At 43.0% G+C, this 26,502-nt stretch overlaps 1 protein-coding gene and 2 pseudogenes across 1 annotated transcript; 1 reads left to right on the forward strand and 2 right to left on the reverse strand.

Moving 5' to 3' along the window:
- On the forward strand, positions 1–859 carry LOC115687488 (cell wall / vacuolar inhibitor of fructosidase 1-like). The gene has a single exon (XM_030613077.2). It carries the CDS (start codon positions 244–246, stop codon positions 805–807), a length of 564 nt encoding a protein of 187 aa, XP_030468937.1. The 5' UTR covers positions 1–243; the 3' UTR covers positions 808–859.
- Positions 860–12,897: 12,038 nt separating this feature from the next.
- On the reverse strand, positions 12,898–16,998 carry LOC115687463 (ABC transporter B family member 11-like; annotated as a pseudogene).
- Positions 16,999–18,822: 1,824 nt separating this feature from the next.
- LOC115687470 (ABC transporter B family member 21-like) lies at positions 18,823–24,065 on the reverse strand (annotated as a pseudogene).
- Positions 24,066–26,502: the final 2,437 nt, after the last annotated feature.

Genomic DNA, 26,502 nt, shown 5'->3' on the forward strand with positions numbered 1-26,502 from the left:
TTTGAAAGGAGCAGCAAAAAAGCAAGACACGTGGACCGCAGGAGCTGGGAAACAGACAAAGCAAAGGAAAGAAGTGACTGACCCGTGAATCCCAACACCCCATGAGTGAGTGGGGAACCCGTCCATTTCCACACGCTAAGCTCCAAAGCTCGACCACCGTATTTCAACACGCTCCCTCCCTCTCCGGGAACGCCAACCACCACTTCGTACCTCCGAATCCTCGCATGTCTGCTGCCCCACAACATGAAAGCTCTCGTCCGCTCTCTCCTCCTCGCCCTCCTCCTCCTCGCTCTCCTCCTCGCCACCTCGCCGCCGCCGGCGCAGTCCTTCGAGTTCCCGGCCCAGAACATCGCCGACCTCATCGAGCAGACGTGCAGGCTCACGCCCTTCTACGACCTGTGCCTCTCCTCCCTCAGGTCCGACCCACAGAGCGGCGCCGCCGACGTCCGGGGGCTCGCCCGCATAATGGCGGGCTCTGTCCTGGCGGGCGCGAGCCGCACGCTGGACAGCATCCAGGAGCTGCTGAGCCGGGCGCCCGACCCGGAGTCGGAGCAGCCGCTGGCCTACTGCGCGGAGCTGTACATCCCGGTGGTGAAGTACAGCTTGCCGCAGGCGATCGACGCGCTCGACAAGGGCCAGCTCGGGTTCGCGGAGTACGGGCTGTCGGACGCGGGCAAGGAGGCGGAGGAGTGCGAGAAGAACTTTTCCGGCCATGGCGGGTCGCCGGTGACGGAAGGGAATGAGCTGGTGCGGGACCTGGTGGGCGTGGCGCTGGCGATCATCAAGATTTTGCAGAAGACTTTCTAGCTCTCTTCTATAATTGATAGGGTGAATATAAATAAATTGCACATTTTCCGGACATATGTTGAATACCCTTTTTCACATTTAGCTTATATTCATCTATCTCCCCCTTGAGTTAGATGATTCTATGAATGATATTTAATGACTTTTTTTTAAAAAAAATTGTCTAAGACGTAACCTTTGTAATTTAATTCCTACGACTTTAATTAATATCGACTAAATCGAGCTGACGTATTAGCCATAATTGAAAAAATATTGTGACGTGGGCGAACTTTTTTTTGCGACCGCGGACCATGAGCTAATGTGCAAGACCACAAAACATCGAAGATAAAAATCACGACCAAAGCCTAGAGCAATGAAAATTTCCACTACGAACTTTGCACCCTGCGAGTCGGATTCTTGCCGGCCCAATAGAGATGTCAGATCCAATTAAATTGATTTGTAGTCGAAAATGTTCGATCGAGAAAGTTACTCAACTTTGAGGATTTGATCAGACGAAATATATATTCGATAAAAAAAACCTAGGCCTTTTCACCTTTCTAATATCTTGGGCGAACTTGGGCAAGGTCTTCTATATCGATATATGGCCCGATTCGCGCACTTATAAGGTCTATTCTATCAAACAGATAAAAGACATTTCCTCCGAAAAAGCGCAGCGAAGGCTATCAGGCCGTCCGTGGCACCGGCGAACCTTTTCCCACGAAGTGACAATAACTCTAGACCATTTAGTAAGGAAACACAGAGGCTCGACCACCTCGTGGCTTTCTTTGTTGGGTTAATACCACGAAAAACCCTAAACTGGTACACTTGTGACACATTTTCCCCAAACTATTTTTTTGACCATAAAAAACCCCAAACTGGTACACCTGTGACAATTTTACCCCGAACTATTTTTTTGACCATCAAAAACCCCAAACTGGTACATATGTGACAATTTTACCCTGAATTAAAATTTTAATATTATTTTTAAATTTTTTTGAATATTTATTTATTTTTTTCATTTTATTTTTTTTTCTTTATCTTCAACCTCTGACCGGTCGCCGGTCCGGCGATCGGCCAGAGGCGGAAGTCGGCGAGGGCCGTCCTCGCCAGATCCGGCGAGGGCGACCCTCGCCGAGATTGGGCGAGTGGCCGCCTCGCTGCGCCGGCGAGGGCCGCCTCGCCAGCATCGGGCGAGGGCTACCCGCCGCTGCGCCGGGGGGGCCGCCCTCGCCGGGCGTCGGGCAAGGGCTATCCTCGCCCGCCCAGGGGCAAGGGCGATCCTCGCCCGACTCGAGAGAGGCGACCTCGCCGCAGACGGCGAGGCCGCCTCGCCCGATCCGGGCGAGGGCGACCCTCACTGCGTCGGGCGAGGGTTGCCCTCGCCGCGTCGAGCGAGGGTTGCCTCGCCGGCGCCGAGCGAGGGCGTCCTCGCCCGCCTAGGCAGGCGACCCTCGCCCGACTCGAGCGAGGGCGACCCTCGGCGCTGCGTCGGGCGAGGCGGCCGCTTAGGCGGGCGAGGACGGCCCTCGCCCGAGTTGGGCGAGCCGCCCTCGCCGGCGCCGGCGAGGACGGCCCTCGCCCGACGCCGGCGAGGGCCGCCCTTGCTAGATTCGGCGAGGGTCGCCCTTGCCGAGTAGAGCGAGGGCGGCCCTCGCCAGCGGCTGCCGAGGGCGGCCCTTGCCGGCTTCCGCCTCTGGCCGGTCGCCGGACTGGCGACCGGCCAGAGGTTGAAGTGAAGAAAAAAAAAAGAAAAGAAAAGAAAAGAAAAAAGAAAAAATTCAAAAAAATAAAAAAATAAAATTAAAAATTAGTTGTGGTAAAATTGTCACATGTGTACCAGTTTGGGGTTTTTTGTGATATGTTCGGGGTAAAATTGTCACAGGTGTACCAGTTTGGAGTTTTTTATGGTAAAAAAAATAGTTTGGGGTAAATGTGTCACAAGTGTACCAGTTTAGGGTTTTTCGTGGTATTAACCCTTCTTTGTTTTATGTTTTTCTTCCAACCACTGCAACGAAACGACACGTGCCGAAGTACCATAATGCTAAAGCCTTTCTTTATGCAATGACATAAGATTAGAGATCACAAGCACAGCTTTTTGACTACTGGTCAGTTAAATTCTTGAACATTTAATTTGATGAATCGTGTTCTCGACTTTTTCATTTCTAAAGCAAACGAGTTCTTAAGGGTGCGCATGGAATGCATTCCGGAATAAAAATTCTGTTTCGGAATCCATTTCGGAACAGAATGGCGTTTGTTAAAAAATTTCCGGAATGCATTCTGGAGCGATTTTTGCATTCTGGAATAAAAATGCGTTTGTTAAAAATACTTGATTCCATAATGCATTCTTGATTCCAGAATGCATTTTTGATTCCAGAATGAGTTTTTGGCAAGAAAAAGAGAAGCTACTTTTTGTAGCTTCTTGATTCCGGAATGCATTCTCCCTATTTTCTCATAATTTTTTTTTTCAGAAAATGCATAAAAATTGAAAAATTCTAGAAAAATTCATAAAAATTTCCAGAAAATAAACAAAGTCAGATTTCGAGAAAATATGAAATTTGGTGAATTTTTTTTTAAAAAATAAAAAAAATCAAAAATTTCAAAACTTCACAGAATAGCTTAAAACACATGTGGCCACCCACTTTGAAAGTGAAATTTAAATTTTTGAGGTGCCCAAAAAATCAAAAATTTCAAAACTTCACAAAACGACTTAAAATACCCGCGCCACCTACTTTGAGTGAAATTTAAATTTTTTGAGGTGCCAAAAAAAAAGAAAAATAATAAAAAATAAAAATTTTCAAAACTTCACAAAATGGCTTAAAATACCGGCCACCCACTTTGAATGAAATTTAAATTTTTGAGGTGCCCAAAAAAAAAAAATAAAAATTTCAAAACTTCACGAATGGCTTAGAATATCCGTAGCCACCCACTTTGAGTAAAATTTAAATTTTTGAGGTGCCCAAAAAAAAAAAAATTCAAAACTTCACAAAATGGCTTAGAATACATGTGGCCACCCACTTTGAGTGAAATTTAAATATTTTTAGGTGCCCAAAAAAAATTAAAAAAATAAAAAATTTCAAAACTTTACAGAATGGCTTATAATACATGTGGCCACCCACTTTGAGTAAAATTTAAATTTTTTGAGGTGCCCAAAAAAATAAAAAAAAAAAAAATTCAAAACTTCACAAAATGGCTTAGAATACCTGTGGCCACCCACTTTGAGTGAAATTTAAATTTTTTTAGGTGCTCAAAAAAAATTAAAAAAATAAAAAATTTCAAAACTTTACAGAATGGCTTATAATACATGTGACCACCTACTTTGAGTAAAATTTAAATTTTTTTAGGTGCAAAAAAATCAACAAATTAAAACAGATTTATGTTCCATAAATCAATTTCTGGAGCAGAATTAGTCATGTTTTACCAAACAGATTTCTCCTCCAGAAATCAATTTATGGCAAGAATTCCAGAAATAAATTTCTGGCAAGAATTTGATTTCTGGAGCAGAATGGTTACCATTCGCACCCTAAGTTTTTAGAAAGTTTTGACGATTATAGTGGCGCCCGCGTTTGTAAGATCTTTTAAACCTAATCTTGTTTCTTTTTGTGTATATTACAAAGGGCGGTATAATTTTTAGGGAGAATTACATGCAAAATTCCGGATATCTTGTACGAAGCGCAATCAAGTACTGAATGTAAGTGCACTATAATTCTAAATCTTTGGGATAAATGTATTGAAAGTCTTAAAATTTAAGACGAAAATGCAATTGAATCTTAAAATTTGCAAAAAGTGCAAATGAATCCTAAAACTTGACAAGTTGGTGTGATTAAGTCCGTCCAATTTGGCTAACTGGAAATGCGGACATGGCTTATTTTAATAATTTCTCTCTTCTACGTGGCAAATAGCTTAAGTGAAAAGGACCACGTGTGCAAAATGACGCCATTTTGGACCATTTACTTAATCGAAAACGGTGTCGTATCAAGCCTCTTCCACAAACTAAATGTCATCTCCTCCTTTGAAGCAAAATAGCACTCGTATCCCCTTTGAACCCTAACCCTCAAATCAAGCCGATGCAGATCGTGATTGGCTCCCCTCTCTAGTTGGAGTTTGACGCCCATCGTGATTTGGAGTTCACAAAGTTGTAGTTCCCATTGCGAGTTGGAGTTCTCTTCTTCGTCGATCGCGAGTTCGTGCGAAGACTTGTCCTGTGGGAGCCTCGGCGGCGTATCAAGCGGCATCAACATATACTAGGCTAAGCCCAAACTTCCTAAACCAAATCAGGCCCAAACTCGTTTAGCCTAAATCAAGCCCATACTCATTAAACCCACATGAACCCAAAGTTTATTAAACTAAATGAAGCCTACCTCACTGTTTGTCATTGTTCTCCCAACAAAGTGGTAAAAGAGCATTGGTTATTGTTCGATTTTTTTGCCTTGTGTTAAACAATGGAAACGAATATCAGGTATATGCTTAACATTATGACCTCGTGCCATTGCTGGTCTTTAGGCACACATTACCAATGCCTACAACTTCAGCCAACTCATTGTTTCCCGTATTCACAAATTCAAAGTCACATGACTTGGAACATGTAAAGAAATCCCTACGAGACATTGCATAATAGATGCATCACTATCGATTACCCAACTGGTCTCATGATATACAAAATTCACTGCATCACCATTAAAGACAATGAGAAAGTCTTCTAAAAGTGTAGTAACACGATTGTCATTATCACTTTTCTTTTCTTTTTTCTTTCTGTTTCTTTCTTTTCAACTGACGGCAATACCTCAGATATATCCCTTCTGATGGTAATAATGGCACTCGACATTTGCAAATTTATTGGATCTACCTTTGCTTTTGACTCGGCTCTTATCTCTGTTCCTCGAAACCTTGAGTCTTACTTCTTCCCTTTTTCTCAACAACCAAGGCATCATAACGTGAAAAGAAAGATCCATATGTCTTCCTTTCCATCTCTTCATTCAAAACACTATCCATGTTAATCCTACCATTCAGGGCTGAATTAGACAAAGACATTCGAAACGTCTCTTATGAGTCCGGCAATATACCAAGTAACTATAACGCTTGTATCTCATCATCAAACTCAATTCCCATTGCAACCAGCTGATTTATAATTTCTTGGTCAGTCATAGGAGTGTTATCTTGATATCTCAAAGCCATAATTTGTTTTATAAAAAATAACTTGTTATTCCCGGTTTTTCGAGCATACAATTGTTTGAGCTTATTCCACAAACTGTGTGCATGTGTTTTCTCAATGATATGGTTCAAAATATTATCATCCATCCACTGCCTAATATAACTACACACTTGACAATGAAATATAGACCATTCAAAATCAGTTTTATTCTCACGTTCCTTATCAGCAAGCACGGATAAATAATAATCCTTCGCATAGAAAATGTCTTCCATTTTCCCTTTCCAAATATGATAATTCGAACGATTCAATGTAACCATTCTACTCACATTCGTTTCCATCATTTATCAAGAGGCCGAAAAATCAAGCAAGAATAAATGCTTTGATACCACTTTGTTGAGAGAACAATGACAACCTGAACAATATCGGATTAGTATAGTGAAACAAAATAATCTTCCATCTTGTGCAAACCTAATAGGAAACAATATAATAGAGTAATATAAACACCAAGCCACCCACAAATACAAGGCGATTTTTTACGTCGAAAATCTCCTCGGTGTGAAGAGATAAAAAACCACAGGACCGGAGTCCACCCAAAATCTTCACTATCAACAAGAGTGGGTGAACAAAGTTCTTTTTTAGTTAATAATAGAGGCACATAGCAGCAGCAACAACATCAAGAACACCATTATTGACAATACAAATGAATTATCAAGGATAAATCTCACCAAAAACGTAGATTCGGTTTAACCCATGAAAAACATGACGTAGGGAGCTTCAAGTGAAAACCAAACCGATTAGATTCAAGAAGAATGCGTCACGAGCATGCTGACAAAATTTCAACTCAATCGGAGCACAAATCAACCTCCAACATCAGCTTGATGAGGACCAAATACTGCACTCTTTCTCATATTTTCTACTTTGTCTTTCTCTCTTTCTACTACATCTCAACCAATGTTCTTTGCAGCTACTACATAAAAATAGCGAGAAATCCTATTTCTTCGTATGAATGATCATATGAGCTCAAGCTTTTAGGTTTGTAATACATTGGGCTTTCTCCACATGGGAGTGAACCTAGCCTAACAGGCCTTTCACGATTGAGAGCTACTTGTGCTCTGTCTTTCGAGAATAGACTCTCGACTAACACCGGCTTTTCAGAACTAGAAAAATATGAGCCATGAATCAATTAACAAGAGCTTAAATCAGAAAAAGAATTCTATGCTCCACCATCAAACCCTCCCTTCGCCGGCCCTTGTCGCCATCACTTTTTGCCACCGGACCACCGTTTGTTAACCTCCATCTCCTTCACCCTCTATTGAAATCGCATACTCGCAGCCACACTACAATCAAATGAAACATATACATAAATGGGAATTTTAACGAACTCTCAGGTTTAATAGTATGTCTCGGTTTAAAGAGGAAATCAGGGGCAGAACAAACTCTCACCAAAGTAAGTTTCTATAAATTCTTAATTGAGTGGAATCCTGCTTAGCAAGACTTCATTAACACTAACCCAGTTTTGCATCAACATATCCCGGATCTTCTTGGCTAGCATTCATTCGAGTGGTTTGATTGTTCATGCGATTTATCACTTTAAAAAGCGAGAAGCCGTAGCAAATGCAGCACACAGAATCATTCTCTGAGCAATGTCTCCATCCTCCGCATAGTGCCTTGTCATCGTATTTGTTTCCCTCCTAATCTTGCCGCCGTTGGGCGCCGGCAATCTCATAGACAACACATGCAAGCGGACGACCTTCAACCAACTCTGCTTGACGACCTTCCATATGGACCCGCGCAATGTGATTGCAGATATCTAGGGACCAGCGACTATAATTCTCGACATGATGTCAGCCAAAGCGGCCATGACGCTAAGCCGCATAATGGAGCTGTTGCAGTAGTTGGGCCCTAGAGAAGAGCCACCGCTGCAGTTTTACGCCATGAGGTACACTGTGACGCCCCCACCTCGGGGTCATTAACATGACGTCCCGTTCATTGTTATCTTTCTTTACACACAAGCGGAAGCATAATTTCGGGACAATCATATTCAGAACAACAACGGAATTTAGACAAGCAGCATCATGGGCAAACCTTATGTTTACAGTGCATGCAAATATATTTTAACAAGCCCTTCGGGCCATGGCAAATAACACATTTCACATGCATATTCTAGAGGCTCATCCGTTCCTAGCCGACTATGAATAGTAAAACTCGGCTTGGGTGATTCTATCCCCTTTACTTCATCTTCTCGCTTTTAACTCCATCCACATCTCCTCCCCGCTTCCCGTCCGCATGGCCGATCTACACCCTACCCGTGGCATCCCCCGGAGTCGGCCTGCCCGCGCCGTAAAAAGGTCCATTGAACCCACGTAGGGGTCCAACCCATTCTCTGTCAGTGTAGCCATGCCATGCTGCGTACGAGTGAGGCACCAAGTCCGTTAGGCCCTCATCGACCATCACATACGTCGTGATTCGGCAGTAGGCTCGGCCTTCTCGGATATTTATCACGGTGAGCACTTCGGCTCTCATTTCCACGGGGTTGCCAAACCGGGTCGGGGGAGATGCCATTCTTCGGACCTGAAAAGGAAACAATGGGGGATGAGTCGGGGAGACTCAGCAAGTAAACCTACTAATATCAAGTGAGGACGAGGGGATCGCCGTTAGCATAAGTCGGCTCTTACCGCACCCGCATCGATGGCAGATCAATAGCAAAGTTCATACAAGAGAACATCAAGCATGGCTATAACATATGCACCTTGCCATTCAAGTCTCGGTTCTATCTCCAAAACAAACGTCAAACACGAAACATGATTAAATCGAGAAATGAACCAACTACAACCAACCAAACGACCGAGAAACGGTCCAAGCAAATCGTGTCATAACGTATCACAACTTCCTTTTCCGATATTAGGAAGTTTACTTACACTATGAAATAAAACTAGAACAAGAAAGGAACACGGGAGTCTCGGCGAATCTCGGGCTTGAACACGAACACACGGGCCTTGGATGTGGCTTCTTATTGACCGAACAACAAGGAGAAACACGAGCTTGTTGGTGAGCTCTCTCTCTCTTTTTCTCTTTCTCGATATGAACAAGAAGCAAGGAAGCAAGAGAGAAGGGTGGCCGAGTGTGTGAGAAGAGAGTGGCGTGAGAATGGCGTGAGAGAGAGGGGAGGGCTTCACGTGGGGTTCTTTCTCTCTTCCTATATATATAGACATTCTTACTTGGTCATCATTCAAGGCCATTAATGCATGTCATGATGATGGTGCCTCCAAAGTCCAACTAATTAAGGCTTGTCATCAGGAAGGGGGCTTCTAAGTCAAGGGCCATTAATACTGGGAGAAGAACACTAGAAGTGCCAAAACTTGTGTACGGCGCTCACTTTAGTGCCAAAAGTTTTCGCCGGCTCACTTAAGTGCCAAATCGGAGGAAAAACGATCACTTAAGTGCCAACGGCGAGAAATTCCGGCCAAATTAATACGTGGCTTTTATAATTAAAAATTTAATCCGAGTTGGAATTTTTTAAAAAAAATTGGTCTACGTGGTTTTTCCACGTGTGTATTTCGATTTTTTACATATTTTTTATGAATTTTTTTTCCTTCTTTTCTTTTTTCTTTTTCTTTCTTCTTCTACCTTGGTTCACCGCCGGTGACCGGAGGCCGGCCACCGGCCACGGCCCGGGCGAGGTCGAGCCTCGACCGGCCATGGCGAGGCCGACCTCACCGTCGCTGGGTTTCGTGACGGCGAGGCCGGCCTCGCCGTCGCCGGGCGAGGCTCGACCTCGCCCAGATCCGGCGAGGCCAGCCTCGCCGTGGCCGGCCGAGGCCAGCCTCGCCGTGGCCGGTCGAGGCTCGACCTCGCCGGGCCACGGCGAGGCCGGCCTTGCCGTCGCGAAACCCAGCGATCGCGAGGTCGGCCTCGCCATGGCCGGGCGAGGCTCGACCTCGCCCGCATCCAGCGAGGTCGAGCCTCGACCGGCCACGGCGAGGCCGGCCTCGCTGTCGTTGATCCGGGCGAGGTCGAGCCTCGCTCAGCCATGGCGAGGCCGACCTCGCCGTTGCCCGGGCTCGCGACGGCGAGGTCGGCCTCGCCATGGCCGGTCGAGGCCGACCTCGCCGTCGTTGAGGCCAGGCGGTCGGCCGTGGCCGGTGGCCGGCCTCTGGTCACCGGCGGTGACCCAAGGTAGAAGAAGAAGAAGAAAGAAAAAGAAAAAAAAAGAAGGAAAAAAAATCATAAAAAACATTTAAAAAATCCACGTGTACATGCTAAACTACGTCGTTTTGATGTGTACATGCTGACTGAGCATGCTGACTCAACCTCCGGCAAGCCACATCGGCTTAAAAAATTAATAAAAAAATGCCACGTCGGATTTCCGGCCAAATTGATCGGAGTTGGCACTTAAGTGATCGTTTTTCAAAAATTTTGGCACTAAAGTGATCCAAAAGAAACTTTTGGCACTAAAGTGAGCGCCGTATACAAGTTTTGGCACTTCTTCTGTTCTTCTCCCCATTAATACTAGTCATGATGAACCTTAATAAAGGAAGCTTGAAGGAGAAGCTTTGACCATGTCAAAGCCTTATCTTCTAGTTCTTCCTAACAAAATAAACGCGGAGCCTATTTTGGCCAACTAGAAATGTCGGTTCGGCTCACAATAACTCAGCACCATCGGGTTGCACAATAACAACTAATCGACATTTAAGTCGCAAACCCGCATCATAATCAATTCCATGATTTCCGAGGGTTTTCCACGACAAAACATGTATAATAATCTCGTTCAACCCGAGGTTCGGCGCGGGAATGTCCTCAAATATCACCAAAAGACATCAAGTCGAGATTCCAACGTTCTCATATAGAAATTGATAAATTTTTGAAATATGACAAAACCGTACAGTTTTGCACTGTTCACGAAATCGGACTTGGAAACATAGTAAATGGACTCCAAAATCTCAAATTTGAATATGTCATAAACAAGGCCTTAACAAACATTTTTCATGAAGAACACAAAATTTGAATCTTTCTGTAAACACAATTTTTAGTAGCTCAAAGACAGACTAAAAACAGTTCGCTAGAGCAGAATTCTTGTTTCTCAAAGTAAGCTCTTTTTAGAATTCAAATCATCTCGAAAAATTCCCAAATTTATATATGTTATAGAAAAAGAAGTTCTCAACAACTTTTGTGAAGGAAACTTTTCCAAAATCGGCCCAGAAAATCTTGTAGAAAATAAAGAAAGTGTGAACATCACCAAAATACCCATTCTGGGCAGTTTTACACGGTCCGGAAATTAGGCTGTCGTACTACTCATATCAAGTTCAAAAATTCTGAAATTAAAGTATGTAAAACTTCAAGATGTTTGGAGAAACTTTCAAGAAGGAAGTGTTTGGAAATTTGGATCACAAAAGTCTCCACAAAAATAACAAAACGAAGGGGTACAAAGGATCCAAACTGGGTTTTCCAGAACAAGAGTAAAAATTGAAACCATAGCCATTTCCCAGGGACCGAAATTGAGGATGTTACATACACTACCATGGTAAGGCAGACACTTTCGCTCATGGTCTTCACCATGGTATAATGATGTCGACCGAAGCCTTCGTACGGCCGGGGTCACAGACTTGTGAGAGGCAATTCAGGGGCAAGTCCCCCTTGACCGATATGAACACCCTGATGTATCCGCTTTTTAGATGAAGGTTGGTTTTAATATTTAAATATGTTAACACTCGTCCTAATCCATGTGAGATTTGAGATTACTGCCAACTGTTCTTAAAACTTAAGCTGATAGGTGGAGGGAGATTATATGAATATAAACAGTATTAAAGACCCATTGTCAAGCAATGCAGGATAATATTTCAACATCGTCTCTCACGTGCAATTCACGTGCAGTTCATGTGCAATTCACGTGCAAGTCATATTATGATGTTGGATAATACTTCAACACTCTCTTTCACGTGTAAGCCAAATCATAATGTCCCAACACCCTCTCTCATGTGCAATTTACATGCAAGCTAGATTACGAATGGCATGTGGAATGAAATTTCGATTGTGGCACGTGGAATTTGACTAATGGGATAACACTAGCTTTGATACCATGTTAGAGATATTTTATAATTCTGTTGATTTTTTTGTATCTCTCAAAATTGTCTGTATTGCGTATACATGAACTAATTGACAATGTGAACAACGTAGGCTATGTCAAGATGAGTAATAGCGAGGTGTACAAGACTATCAAGCAGCTATCGATACAGAGTATGATTCGAAAGAGAGGTCCTATCTTCCTTCCCCTTGTCGTGATCCTACCGGTTGGGGCTGCAAACCTGATAGAGAGCACCTGACGATAGACTCCGTACTACCAACTCTGCGTGGAGTCCTTCCAGATGGACCAGCAGAGCGCAACGGCGGATCCCAAGGGACTTGCCGTCATAATCGTCAATGCGACGACTTGAAAAGCGATGGAGGTGCTGACCAATATAATGGCGCTCTTGAGGTAGGCGGGCCCTGGAGAAGCGTCACCACTCTACTATTGCTCCACGCTGTACATTCCAATGGTGAGTCTATTGCTCCATGCTGTACATTCCAATGGTGAGTCAGACTCTCGCCCTCACGATCATGGCTCTGCACTAGGGCCAATTCAGAGAAGTCAACCAAAGCCTCTGAAGGGCTGGGACCGTGCTGCAGCTGTGTGCGAGAGGAAATTTGCCGGCATGTCGCCGTTGGCACATGGGAACACTATAGTGTATGAGCTCATTGGGGTGTCCGTAGGTGTGGTCAACCAACTGGGGATTTAAAGCGAGATTATTTTACAGTAATTAGTTCGAATAAGACATGAATCGTATCTATAAGATTCAGGGTCCTGGTCTTTGGTTTTCTTATGTGTCCCTTTGGATTATCTGTCTTCGGTTTCCGTGTGTTTACTAAGACTTACAGTTGTAATTCGGAAATCACCTTCGCGTGGCATGAGCTGCTCAATCAGTTATAATCTATTCATTCATGCCATAAGAAGTATGCAATTCGGAAATCGCCTTCGTGTCTGCGCTAAACCCTGCCATGAATTTCAATTGAACGTAACTGTTGATTCCAAAGAAAGGAAACAAGGAGAGAATTACAAAAGCCAACTGCCAATTCGCTGCAAAAGCAATAGCGAAACCAGCAATGGCCGTCGCGATATTTTGAGCGATCAGACTGAGCACATCCCCGAGAAGAATTTTTAAAGCGGCTGCATCAGCAGAGAGCCTAGGACCGATGGCGCCGCTTGAATGCTCTACTTCATCGAACTGATTTATTTCCATGTGAACCACTTTCTCGAAGCACAGAGTCCGGACTCGTGCGATCAATTTACACCCGGCCGGGGTGAAAATGTAGGATCTCATCAGATGGAGCAAAAGGGACGTCGAACCAAGAGCAAGGAATATCAAAGCCCAAAACTTTGTTCCTTTGCGGAGCTCCTGTGGTGGCTCGTAGAAAGTTTTAATTACACCAGAAACGAGAATGCTAAACATGGGAAAAATTGCTCCGCTTGCAGCAGCTGCTAAAGTTCCAAGCACTAAAACTGGGATTTCTGGCTTATTTGGATAAACCACTCGTCGGAGAGAAACATTCCGAAGGCTTTTCGTTGTTTCTGAGCAAGAATTATTAGTCGGTTTGTCTAATTCCATTTCCAGGATGTCAACCCGGTAGGCAAACCAACCGCAACTGAAAACGAGCCGTGACTGGTACTTCCACTTGAGGATCCCTGACTGATCAAACGCCGGAAGGACATCCTTCTACTTGAATTTCTCATGGAATCACCAGCTATTTCCTGCTCACCCAAATTGACCGACGCAGAGGCAATTTCTTGCAGTCGTACAAGCTGGCTGTATGCTCCATTGCAATCTTTGACCAGCTCAGAATGTGAACCTGATAAATTAAAATGCAACAGAGAAATAGTCGTGTTTTCCATGATTAGGATTTGCACAGCTGCCATGGCAAACCTCGGAAGACTTGCCAACAATAATAGAACTTCCATTAAATTAAGATTAACCTCTCTCAACAATTTTGCCACGGTGTATCACGGCGATTGTATTTGCGTTCCTTATTGTGCTAAGTCGGCGGGCTACTATGACAGTGGTCCGGTTGGCCATGATCCTATCAAGTGCCTCCTGCACAATCCTCGTGGATTCTGCATCCAGGGCACTTGTGGCTTCGTCTAGAAGCAAAATTCTCGGGTCCTTTAGAATCGCTCTAGCAATTGCAACTCTTTGCTTTTGTCCTCCAGACAACTGAGTTCCATGCTAGCCGACCGTCGTGTCCATTCCCTACAGAACAAAAAGCATATGAATACAGAAAAATAGAAGGAGAATCTGTATATCGACATGAATGACAATTAGATTAGCAAAAGTAACCTGAGGTACTTTGTCAATGAATTCAGTGGCATTAGCGAGCTCAGCAGCTGCTCTGATTTCTTCAGCAGTCGCGCCTTCCTTCCCATATGCAATATTTTCCCCAATGCTTCAAGTAAACAACACCGGCTCTTGACTGACAAGCCCGATCCTTTGTCTAATCCATTTGAGCTGAAGCTCTTTGAGATTGATGCCATCCACAAGAACTTCTCCAGCATCCGGGTCATAAAACCTCTCGATCAAGCTGATAACGGTTGATTTCCCGCTTCCACTCTCTCCAACCAAAGCAGTAGTTGTACCACTAGGTATGGAAAGAGAGAATCCGCTAAATATTTGTTCATTTGGCCTAGAAGGGTAACTGAAATACACATCCCTTAGTTCGATATCACCGCGAATGTCGTCTAGTGTTCGTCCTGAAGGATCGTAAGAATCTATCTGTGGCTTCCTGTTGATTGCCTCAAACAGTTTGAGCGCCGCTGCTTGTCCCGCAGCAAATGCACTCATGCATGGAGATGCCTGTCCTAGGGCCCTGAAAAAACTCAACGGGTCAGTGTAAATGCAACTGTACAAATCCCATCCAGTATATTCTGTGTACCAGACAATTCTCTAATAGAGGAAAAGTACGACGTGATGATGGGCTTGAGGACCGGAAGAATTTTGTACACTTGACAGCTCATAAAAATGTAATGCAATTACGAACTTGAGGACTGAGGCGAGACAATACAAAGTTGCTCGGCATGCATTATGAAAACGTATTACCCTTTCTTTCTTATATAAGTTATTTAGGTAAGATGAGATGTTAGGAGAACCGAGCTTACGTGGATCCAGACAATACACCGAGAACAACATTAACAATGTCCCCCGCTGTATACCCTTTCTCAAGGATCATCTTCCCACCGAACCAAACTGCCAACTCATAATTGCAAAACACAACGAACATAAGTGTACCAAATACTATCCCCGAGACCAAGCCCTCGTGCACGCCAGATTGATAGGCTTTAGTCATAGATTCTTTGTACATAGCAATAGCTTGCTTCTCTCCTGTAAACGGCACGACCTGGAAAGCAACTGCTCTTTCACTCAAAATCATTGGAGCTTTGATTCGAAATATTTGAATTAAAGAACTAAGGACGAAGGTTTCTGTTATGAATAAATATACAGTTCTTATCGATCCAACTGTTTCGCTGCAACAGCTGCCGCTTGTGAGTATGAGGTTTGCCCACGAGAAGCCAGCTTTGCAAGAGTTCTGTTAAAAATGGCACCGGACAAGATGAGGAGAGGGATTGAAGCTAACATAACTAGCGTGAGAAGCCACCCTTTGATGAAGGCGATAGCAAAGCCTCCAAAGAATATGGCAACTTGCTGTATGAACTTTCCCACCTGAAAACCACACAATTAGAAGGAAAAAGTTTCAAGAAATACGATAAAAGATCATGATCGAAGCATTTTGTATAACACATTGGGCATTATACCTTTTCGTACAAAATTTGTCTCAGATCATACATATTAAAGATAATGCAGAACACGATGCATTGATTGCTAAAAAATGACAATGAACATACTAAGCAAAGAAGATAGACCATATTATGACCAAGTCAATCCATAATTCTAAGGAAGTACTTTTATGTCTATCATTGTCCAATGAGAATTGCCAGAATAACCTTGGAAACTGCATTTGCCACTTCTTTGGTATTTCTGGTGTCGCCAAAAGAATGCTGATGCCACTCCCAATCACAGCAACGGCGAGCATCAAAACATAGTCCACAGAATCTGCGAACGAGAAAAGCTTGTAAAACGGTAGTCTAGGAAAGAGTTCCTCTTTATCCTTGGAATTGCTCGACTCTTGTTTTGCTGTCTCCAGCGCCGGGGATCGACTTGTGAGCTCATCAATTAGCTCCGTTTGTGAGTATTCATCTGTGTCTTTCTCATTAGCCATCATTGTCTAGGCAGAAGATGAAATCTTCTGCTATAACTCACCAATTAAAAAGCCTGAACAATAGAACTTTAGTAGAGTAAGTAACTGGTTATTCGTATGTGGAGGGAAATGAAGAAGAACCAAATTCCAAAGCAGGTTCAGATATGGATATGCAAAACTATGCATCAACTGATCAGCATGATGAACGGAATAGTGCCGACACGAACCTTTTGGCCACATCGACATGACAACTGCTTCTTTTGTGTTTTCCTTCTTGGGGTCCGTAATATTAGAGGACATTTGCATCAGAAGTAACGAAATTCATAAACAAAAATCTGACAGATACGTTAAGAAGAAAAATTTGACTGTAATTTATATGATATAGCAGAACAAACAGCAAACCAGAAAAGCATTTGAGATTTAACAGAGGGATGCTAGAGAAGGGGACCCATCAAGCAGAAACAAGGAGGAAGCTGATTTCATGACTCTCACCTCATTTTTGTGAAACAATTTACAAGCAAGAGAAAGACAAAATGAACTTCAAAGGAGTAGTGTGTAGTCACGACTATTCCAGAGAAGAGAGTGTATACCATTAGCCAAAACTAGAGGTTTTCATGGAGATGAAAGCAAGTTGTGAAAATGAAAGAAATTGAGGGAAACATTACTACCTGACAAAACTTAGAAAAAGAGATTGGCATTTAGGACCAATGAACCTTGCTACTTTGCCTTTTCCTCTGCCGTTTTCTTTGTGGACTTAACATAGAAGACAGGATCTTGAAAGTTTCTTGCAAAAGGCTATTGCATGCAGCCAAGTAGCCGACTAGGGTCTCATGATGGTAACATTTATGTAATCAAAGCGGAACATTCGAAGACCATTTAAAATGTTCTCAGACCTGAAATTTTTTTAAAATTTTTTATTCCTTTAACGTTTTTCTCAAGTTGCGCAGAAGCAGAAGTGCTTAAACTTTGTCAAACTGTCTTAATCACCTTGGATTTACCTATGTTCATTTCTTTCGAAATCAAGTCATTGATAGTCTTTTCTTGAGCGAAGGTGGAAAAGATTAAAGTGGTTTTAACATGCTGTTTTGATTAGTCTATTGCAATCCTATGATTGATACTCACGAAAAAACATCCTTAATTATACCATGCTGTTAATCACTCACTTCGTAGGATCGCCATAACGTTGTGTATTCACAATTATTGCAGTTTTATGATTTGGCAATAGCAATTATCCAGGCAGGAGCCCCTGTAGGTCGTGTGAAGAAAGCAGTCTTCCCTTATTCAAGAGTTCATTACCTAAGGCACAATTCGAACCGAGTCAACAACCAACTTCCATGACTTCAGATATACAGTTCTTGCAATAGATGCATTAGAATGTGTTTTCTTTTACCCAACATAATGAATTTGTGCATAATATAACCTGATAATGTCTCCGGCTTGTTCAGATAGCCAGATGATGCAAGGGAACTTCGGGAAGTACTCCCAAAGTTCTGCCAATTCTGGCTTGTTCTAACTCTCTTCTATAATTGATACGGTGAATATAAATAACGCTAAAGCCTTTCTTCATGCAATGAGATAAGATCACTAGCACTACTTTTGTTTTTTTTACGATTGGTCAATTAAGTCCTCTAACTTTCGGTCTAAGCAATTGAGTTTTCAACTTTTTCATTTTTTACAGTGAAAATGTTCTCAAGTTTTTGGAAAGTTTGGACAATTATAGTAATGCCGGCAATCTGTAATATCTTTCAAATCTAATCCCGTTTCTTTTTGTGTATATTACAAAGGGCGGTATAATTTTTAGGGAGAATTACACGCAAAATTCTGGACATTTTGTACGAAGTGCAATGAAGTCCTGAATGTAAGCGTACTCTAGTCCTAGACCTTTGAAAATCTGTGTGATTAAGTCCTAACTTCACTGGCAATCACGTCCAATCGCTGCAATTTCCTGTTCCGCGAGCTGGTTGGAAGAGCCGCTCTAAAGTGACTTCAAGCAAGTCAGAAGCTACATCAGGGGTTCGCTTCTCGCTATTCCGCCAGGAATGCTCTATGTGAGCAAAGTTCAAACCCCCCAACTTCAGCAAAATCAGTTTGGAATTCCGGCGCATGTGCCGGGAAAAGGTTTCTTGTTAGCATGTTTTCCGATGACGATGAGGCAACCACTCTTCGTTTGCTATAGAATGCGGAGTCCTTGATGAAAGATACCGCTCAATGAACCCTGTTGAATAGTGACAGTAAGGATTATAAAAAGATGGGTTGAGAGCTTTCACATCGGCGGCGATCTCATCAGGGATAACGCCGATTAACTTGTTCTAGGGAAGGTGAAGAACTGCAAGCCCGATTTCTGTACCTAATGGAAAGTTCCCAACTTCTCTTGGTATGGTGACTCCTAGGATTGACCCATTTCAATGATTACTGACGGTAGGTTTGATCTGTGGTTTGTTCTTTCGTGCCGCATAGCACTGATAGCATGCAACTGCAGAGAATGATGACGAGTTTTCGGCGCAGAGAAGTGCATCAAAGAGCGAGAACTTTCTCATGTATCCTAAACACTCGATCTGTAGTTTTTAAGCTGGGAAAGAAATCGGAAAAAGTAGGAAAACAATACAATCTGCTCACTTGGACAAAGTACTCGAATGCAGCGCCACCAGCAAAGCCTACACACCATTCTTTATCGTGATCAGACTTTCGTGCTTCCCTTTCTCCGCAATGACTCCGTTTTTCACCACGGCGATTGTGTCGGCACCCTTGATCGTGGACAAGCGGTGGGCTACGACGATGGTGGTTCTGTTCACCATGACTTGGTCCAAGGCATCCTGGACTACCCGTTCTGATTCGGCGTCGAGAGCACTCGTCGCCTCATCGAGGAGCAACACTTTTGGCGCCTTCACTATGGCTCTTGCAATTGCCACCCTTTGCTTCTGTCCACCAGAAAGCTGGATCCCTCGCTCGCCTACTATCGTGTTGTAACCCTGTATAAATTTCGAAACTTCGATCTCGTTGAGAATGAAGGATGGCAAGTAAATAAAAAGCGGAACAAAAGATTGTGGTTCGAACCTGCTGTAAGCTGCTAATAAACCCATTAGCATTGGCTAATTCTGCAGCGGCTAAAATTTCAGCCTCTGTCGCGATCCCTTCCTTCCCGTACGCGATGTTGGCGCGAACGGTGTCGTTAAACAACACGGGCTCCTGGCTTACCAGGCCCATCTGATGCCTCAACCGTTTCAGCTGCAGTTTCCGGATTTCAAATCCGTCGAGCATAATGTTACCCGCATTAGGGTCATAAAATCTCTGCAACAACGAGATAACCGTTGATTTTCCGCTCCCACTTTCTCCAACAAGCGCAACCATCTGATGATAAAAATTGGTCAGTCCGTGCTGTTAGTTGTTTCGGGTTCCAGAATTTACTAGATGCAAACATTCTTTCTATTTACAAAATGGTACCTTGCTGGAAGGAATTGCCAAGCAAAGATCTTGGAATATTTGGACATTGGGCCTGGTAGGATAACGAAAACCAACATGGTCGAACTCGATATCTCCTTTGAGATTTTCTATTGTTATTCCCAAGTCGTCGCCAGGATCTATTTTGGATTTCCTATCTAGGATCTTGAATATAGAAGCAGCCGAGCCTTTTGCGTCGGCAGCATTTGTAAAAATAGAACTTGACTGGGTGATTATGACCGATGCCAATTCAAGAGCAAAGAAAACCTGCAGGAGAAGAATCAAGTAATTGAAAATCAAGTGGGTGTCACAATGGATCGAGTGACTTTGTTTACAGGCAGAAACTTACGCGAAAAACATCAGAGAATGTCATCTTGCCTTGCTCAACTAGCCGGGCTCCAGCGTAGAAGCCGCATGAATAGACTGCGTAAAGGGAAAACATGGCCGACCCAAATCCTATCCCACTTATTAGACCCTGCTTTATTCCTGTCTTCATCGGGCCTTCACATTTTCGCCGGAACAAATCCATTACCCTTTCTTCAGCACAGAAAGAAGCAACTGTTCTGATACTTCCCCCTGCATCATTCGCAACTTGACTTGCTTCCTCGTACATTTTCTAAGAGTGATCACAAGAAAGTTACTAACCAATCGATCAGTTAAAAACCATTGGTCTGAGATAATGACCTCGCTTGGCATGAGCTGCTCAATCAGTAATAATCTATTCATTCATGCCATAGGGAAATTACCTTAGCGTCTGCGCTAAACCCCGCCATGAATTTCATTTGAATGTAACCGTTGATTCCAAAGAAAGGAAGCAAGGAGAGAATTATAAAAGCCAACTGCCAATTCGCCACAAAAGCAATAGCGAAACCTGCAATGGCCGTTGCAATATTTTGAACGATCAGACCGAGCGCATCCCCAACAAGAATTTTTAAAGTGGTTGCATCAGCAGAGAGCCAAGCACCGATGGCACCGCTTGAATGCTCCACTTCATCGAACCAACTTATTTCCATGTGAACCAATTTCTCAAAGCACATAGTCCGGACTCGTGCGATCAATTTACACCCGGCCACTGCGAAAAAGTAGGATCTCATCGGATGGACCAAAAGGGACGCCAAACCAAGAGCAAGGAATATCAAAGCCCAAAACTTTGTTCCTTTGCGGAGCTCGTGTGGTGGCTCGTAGAAAGTTTTAATTACACCAGAGATGAGAATGTTAAACATGGGAAAAATTGCCCCGCTTGCGGCAGCTACTAAAGTTCCTAGCACTAAAACTGGGATTTCTGGCTTATTTAGATAAGCCACTCGTCGGAGAGAAACATTCCGATGGCTTTTCTTTGTTGCTGAGCAAGAATTATTAGCCGGTTTGTCAGATTCCATTTCCAGGATGCCAACCCCGGCAGGCAAACCAAATGCGACTGAAAACGAGCGGTGACTGGTACTTCCGGTTGAGGATCCCTGACTAATTGAATGTCGGAAGGACATCCTTCGACTTGAATTTCTCAAGGAATCAACAGCAATTTCCTGCTCGCCCAAATCGATCGTCTCCTTTTGTTCTGACACAGAGGCAATTTCTTGCAGTCGTATAAGCTGGCTGTATGCTCCACTGCAATCTTTGACCAGCTCAGAATGAGAACCTGATAAATTAAAATGCAACAGAGAAATAGTCATGTTTTTTCCATGATTAGGATTTACACAACTGACATGCCAAATCTTGGAAGACTTGCCATCAATAATAAAACTTCCATTGGATTAAGATTAACCTCTCTCAACAATTTTGCCACGGTGTACCACCGCAATTGTATCTGCGTTTCTTACTGTGCTAAGTCGGTGGGCTACTATGACAGTGGTCCGGTCGGCCATGATCCTATCAAGTGCCTCCTGCACAATCCTCTCGGATTCTGCATCCAGGGCACTCGTGGCTTCGTCTAGAAGCAATACTCTCGGGTCCTTAAGAATCGCTCTAGCTATTGCAACTCTTTGCTTTTGTCCTCCAGACAACTGAGTTCCGTGCTCACCGACCATTGTGTCCATTCCGTACAGAACAAAAAGCATATGGATACGGACAAATAGAAGGACAAACTGCGTATGGACATGAATGACAATTAGATTAGCAAAAGTAACCTGAGGTAGTTTGTCAATGAATTCAGTGGCATTTGCGAGCTCAGCAGCTGCTCTGATTTCTTCAGCAATTGCGCCTTCCTTCCCATATGCAATATTTTCCCCAATGCTTGAAGTAAACAACACCGGCTCTTGACTGACAAGCCCGATCTTTTGTCTAATCCATTTGAGCTGAAACTCTTTGAGATTGATGCCATCCATAAGAACTTCTCCGGCATCTGGGTCATAGAACCTCTCGATCAAGCTGATAACGGTTGATTTTCCACTTCCACTCTCTCCAACCAAAGCAGTAGTTGTACCACTAGGTATGGAAAGAGAGAATCCACTAAATACTTCTTCATTTAGCCTAGAAGGGTAATTGAAATACACATCCCTTAGTTCGATATCACCACGAATGTTGTCTAGTGTTCGTCCTGAAGGATCGTAAGCATCTATCTGTGGCTTCCTGTTGATTGCCTCAAACAGCTTGAGCGCCACTGCTTGTCCCGCAGCAAATGCACTCATGCATGGAGATGCCTGTCCAAGGGCCCTGAAAAAACTCCAAGGGTCAGTATAAATGCAACTGTACAAATCCCTTCCTGTATATTCTGCACACCAGACCATTCTCTAATAGAGGAAAAGAACGACGTGAAGATGGGCTTGAGGACCGGAAGAATTATGTACACTTGACAGCTCATAAAAAAGTAATGCAATTACGAACTTGAGGACTGAAGCGAGACAATACAAAGTCGCTTGGCATGCATTATGAAAAAGTATTACCCTTTCTTTCTTATTTAAGTTAGTTAGGTAAGATGAGATGTTAGGAGAACCGAGCTTACGTAGATCCAGACAATACACCGAGAACAACATTAACAATGTCCCCCCCTGTATACCCTTTCTCAAGGATCATCTTCCCACTGTACCAAACCGCCAACGCATAAGTGCAAAACACAACGAACATAAGTGTACCAAATGCCATCCCTGAGACCAAGCCCTCATGCACGGCAGATTGATAGGCTTTAGTCATAGATTCTTTGTACATAGCAATAGCTTGCTTCTCTCCTGTAAACGACACGACCAGGAAAGCAACTTCTCGTTCACTCAAAATCATTGGAGTTTTGATTCGAAATATTTAAATTTAAGAACTAAGGACATAGGTTTCTGTTATAGATAAATATACAGTTCTTATTGATCCGACTGTTTGCTCTACAATTGCTGCTGCTTGTGAGTATGAGGTTTGCCCGCGAGAAGCCAGCTTTGCAAGAGTTCTGTTAAAAACGGCACTGGACAAGATGAGGAGAGGGATTGAAGCGAGCATAACTAGCGTGAGAAGACACCCTTTGACGAAGGCAATAGCAAAGCCTCCGAAGAATATGGCAACTTGCTGAATGAACTTTCCCACCTGAAAACCACACAATTAGAAGGAAAAAGTTCCAAGGAGTACGATGAAAGATCATGATTGAAGATTTTGCATAACACATTGGGCATTATACCTTCTCGCCCATGGCATCTTGGATAAGAACAGTGTCGCCCGACATCCGTCCAATGATTTCACCCTTATTCGTTTCCTTGTCAAAGAAGCCAATTTCTTGCCTCAACAATGTCTTCAAGTACAAGCTTCTTATCCTTGCAGCTTGTCTCTCTCCAGTGACCATCCAACAAGCGACCTCTGGTGTCATAGTTAAGGAAAATGTTGAACTATTTCGAGAACAAACACCTAACTTTTTCTGTCAGTGAGCAGACTAGCAAAACTTACGCGTGAAAGCCACAACACCGGATCCAACAGCCAAGTATACAAGCTTCGGAGAAACCTGAAAAAGTTTTCGTGAAACGGCTTTGTCAAAGCTACCTTTTTGTTTCTGACAAAAAAAAAAGCTACCTTTTCGTACAAAAGTTGTCTCAGATCATACATATTAAAGATAATGCAGAACACGATGCATTGATTGCTAAACAATGACAATGAACATACTAAGCAAAGAATATAGACCATATTATGACCAAGTCAATCCAAAATTCTAAGGAAGACCTTTTATGTCTATCATTGTCCAATGAGAATTGCCAGGACAACCTTGGAAACTGCATTTGCCACTTCTTTGGTATTTCTGGTGTCGCCAAAAGAGTTGACCAGTTGTCCAAATAATAGAGTCATGAGGGGCATGCTGATGCCACTCCCAACCGCAGCAATAGAACCGGCGAGCATCAAAACATAGTCCACAGAATCCACGAACGAGAAAAGCTTGTAAAACGGTAGTCTAGGAAAGGGTTCCTCTTTATCCTTGGAATTGCTCGACCCTTGTTTTGCTGTCTCCAGCGGCGGGGATCGACTTGTGAGCTCATCAATTAGCTCCGTTTGTGAGTGTTCATCTGTGTCTTTCTCATTGGCCATCATTGTCTAAACTCACCAATTAAAAAGCCTAAACAATAGAACTTTGATAGAGTAAGTAACTGGTTATTTGTATATGGAGGGAAATGAAGGAGAACCAAATTCCAAAGCAGGTTCAGATATGGATATGCAAAACTATGCATCAACTGATCAGCATGATGAACGGAATAGTGCCGACACGAACCTTTTGGCCACATCCACATGACAACTGCTTCTTTTGTGTTTTCCATCTTGGGGTCCGTAATATTAGAGGACATTTGCATCAGAAGTAACGAAATTCATAAACAAAAGTCTGACAGATACGTTAAGAAGTAAAATTTGACTGTAATTTATGATATAGCAGAACAAACAGCAAACCAGAAAAGCATTTGAGATTTAACAGAGGGATGCTAGAAAAGGGGACCCATCAAGCAGAAACAAGGAGGCAGCTGATTTCATGACTCTCACCTCATTTTTGTGAAACAATTTACAAGCAAGAGAAAGACGAAATGAACTTCAAAGGAGTAGTGTATAGTCACGACTATTCCAGAGAAGAGAGTGAATACCATTAGCCAAAACTGGAGGTTTTTATGGGGATGAAAGCAAGTTGTGAAAATGAAAGAAATTGAGGGGAAACATTACTACCTGACAAAACTTAGAAAAAGAGATTGGCATTTAGGACCAATGAACCTTGCTACTTTGCCTTTTCCTCTGACGTTTTCTTTGCGGACTTAACATACAAGACAGGATCTTGAAAGTTTCTGGCAAAAGGCTTTTGCATGCAGCCAAGTAGCCGACTAGGGTCTCATGATGGTAACATTTATATAATCAAAGCGGAACATTCGAAGACCATTTAAAATGTTCTCAGACCTGAAATTTTTTTAAAATTTTTTATTCCTTTAACGTTTTTCTCTTGAGTTGCGCAGAAGCAGAAGTGCTTAAACGTTGTCAAACTGTCTTAATCACCTTGGATTTACCTATGTTCATTTCTTTCGAAATCAAGTAATTGATAGTCTTTTCTTTAGCGAAGGGGGAAAAGATTAAAGAGGTTTTAACATGCTGTTTTGATTAGTCTATTGCGATCCTATGATTGATACTCACGAAAAAACATCCTTAATTATACCATGCTGTTAATCACTCACTTTGTAGGATCGCCATAACGTTGCGTATACACAATTATTGCAGTTTTATGATTTGGCAATAGCAATTACCCAGGAAGGAGCCCCTGTAGGTCGTGTGAAGAAAGCAGTCTTCCCTTATTCAAAGGCACAATTCAGACCAAGTCAACCTTCCATTTTCCATGACTTTAGATATACAGATCTTGCAATAGATGTATCAGAATGTGTTTTCTTTTTACCCAACAGAATGAATTTGTGCATCCAGCTTGTTCAAATAGCCAGATGATGCAAGGGAACTTCTGGAAGTACTCCCGAAGGTCCGCCAATTCCTGTTGGCGCACCGGCTCCAGAAAGCGAGGGACAGCTACAGGATTCAAAGCCTGATGATCCTCAACTTTTAGATTGGAGGAACGATACGCGCTAACTTGAATGCCTTCCTCAGTCCATAATAGGTTCTGGCCTGTCTTGATCCTTTGCTGCGCTTTGTGGATATTCGTTTGGACCTTGTAACGGCATGAGTGGAGACACTTCATTAGGACCTGTGCAATGACCAAGACTTAGAGTGCGATCATGAACCATAATAATCCCTATTGTTGCCAATATCAGAGACGTAGTGACGAGACACTAACAATCTCTGTAACTTTTTATTTTTGGGAGGGATAGAAACAATGCCCCCGATATTAATGTCGACCTTAGAATATATGAAAGCATCGAAAATCTAAAAGCTTTTACTTTTACCAATTCATAAAGTGATTTCGAGCAAGTCAGAAGCTGCACGAGTGGTTCGCTGCTCGCTATTCCGCTAGGAATGTTCCATGTTAGCAAAGTTCAAACCCCCCAACTTCAGCAAAATCAGTTTGGAATTCCGACGCACGTGCCGGGAAAAAGTTTCTAGTTAGCATGTTTTCTGATGACGATGAGCTGACCACTCTTAATTTGCTAGAGAGTCCTAGATGAAAGATACCGCCCAATGAACCCTGTTGAATAGTGACAGTAAGGATTATACATAGGCAGGTCGATAGGTTTCACATCGGTGGCGATCTCAGCAGGGATAATGCCGGTTAACTTGTTCTAGGGAAGGTGAAGGAACCGCAAGCATGATTTCTCTATCTAATGGAAGGTTCCCAACTTCTCTTGGTATTGTGACTTTTAGGATTGGCCCATTTTAGTGAGATTCCTGACGGTAGGTTTGATCTGTAGTTTGTGCTTTCTTGCCGCATAGCACCGATAGCATGCATTTGCAGAGAGTTACCACAAGTTTTCGGCGAAGAGAAG

Source organism: Syzygium oleosum, unplaced genomic scaffold (genome assembly GCF_021117445.2).
Source record: "Syzygium oleosum isolate NSW1041296 unplaced genomic scaffold, Sole_v2.1 Sole_v2.03, whole genome shotgun sequence".
NCBI classification, from domain to species: domain Eukaryota; kingdom Viridiplantae; phylum Streptophyta; class Magnoliopsida; order Myrtales; family Myrtaceae; genus Syzygium; species Syzygium oleosum.

Coding starts and splice junctions, on each gene's coding strand:
- LOC115687488 (XM_030613077.2), top strand. CDS start 244: ATGAAAGCTCTCGTCCGCTCTCTCCTCCTCGCCCTCCTCCTCCTCGCT.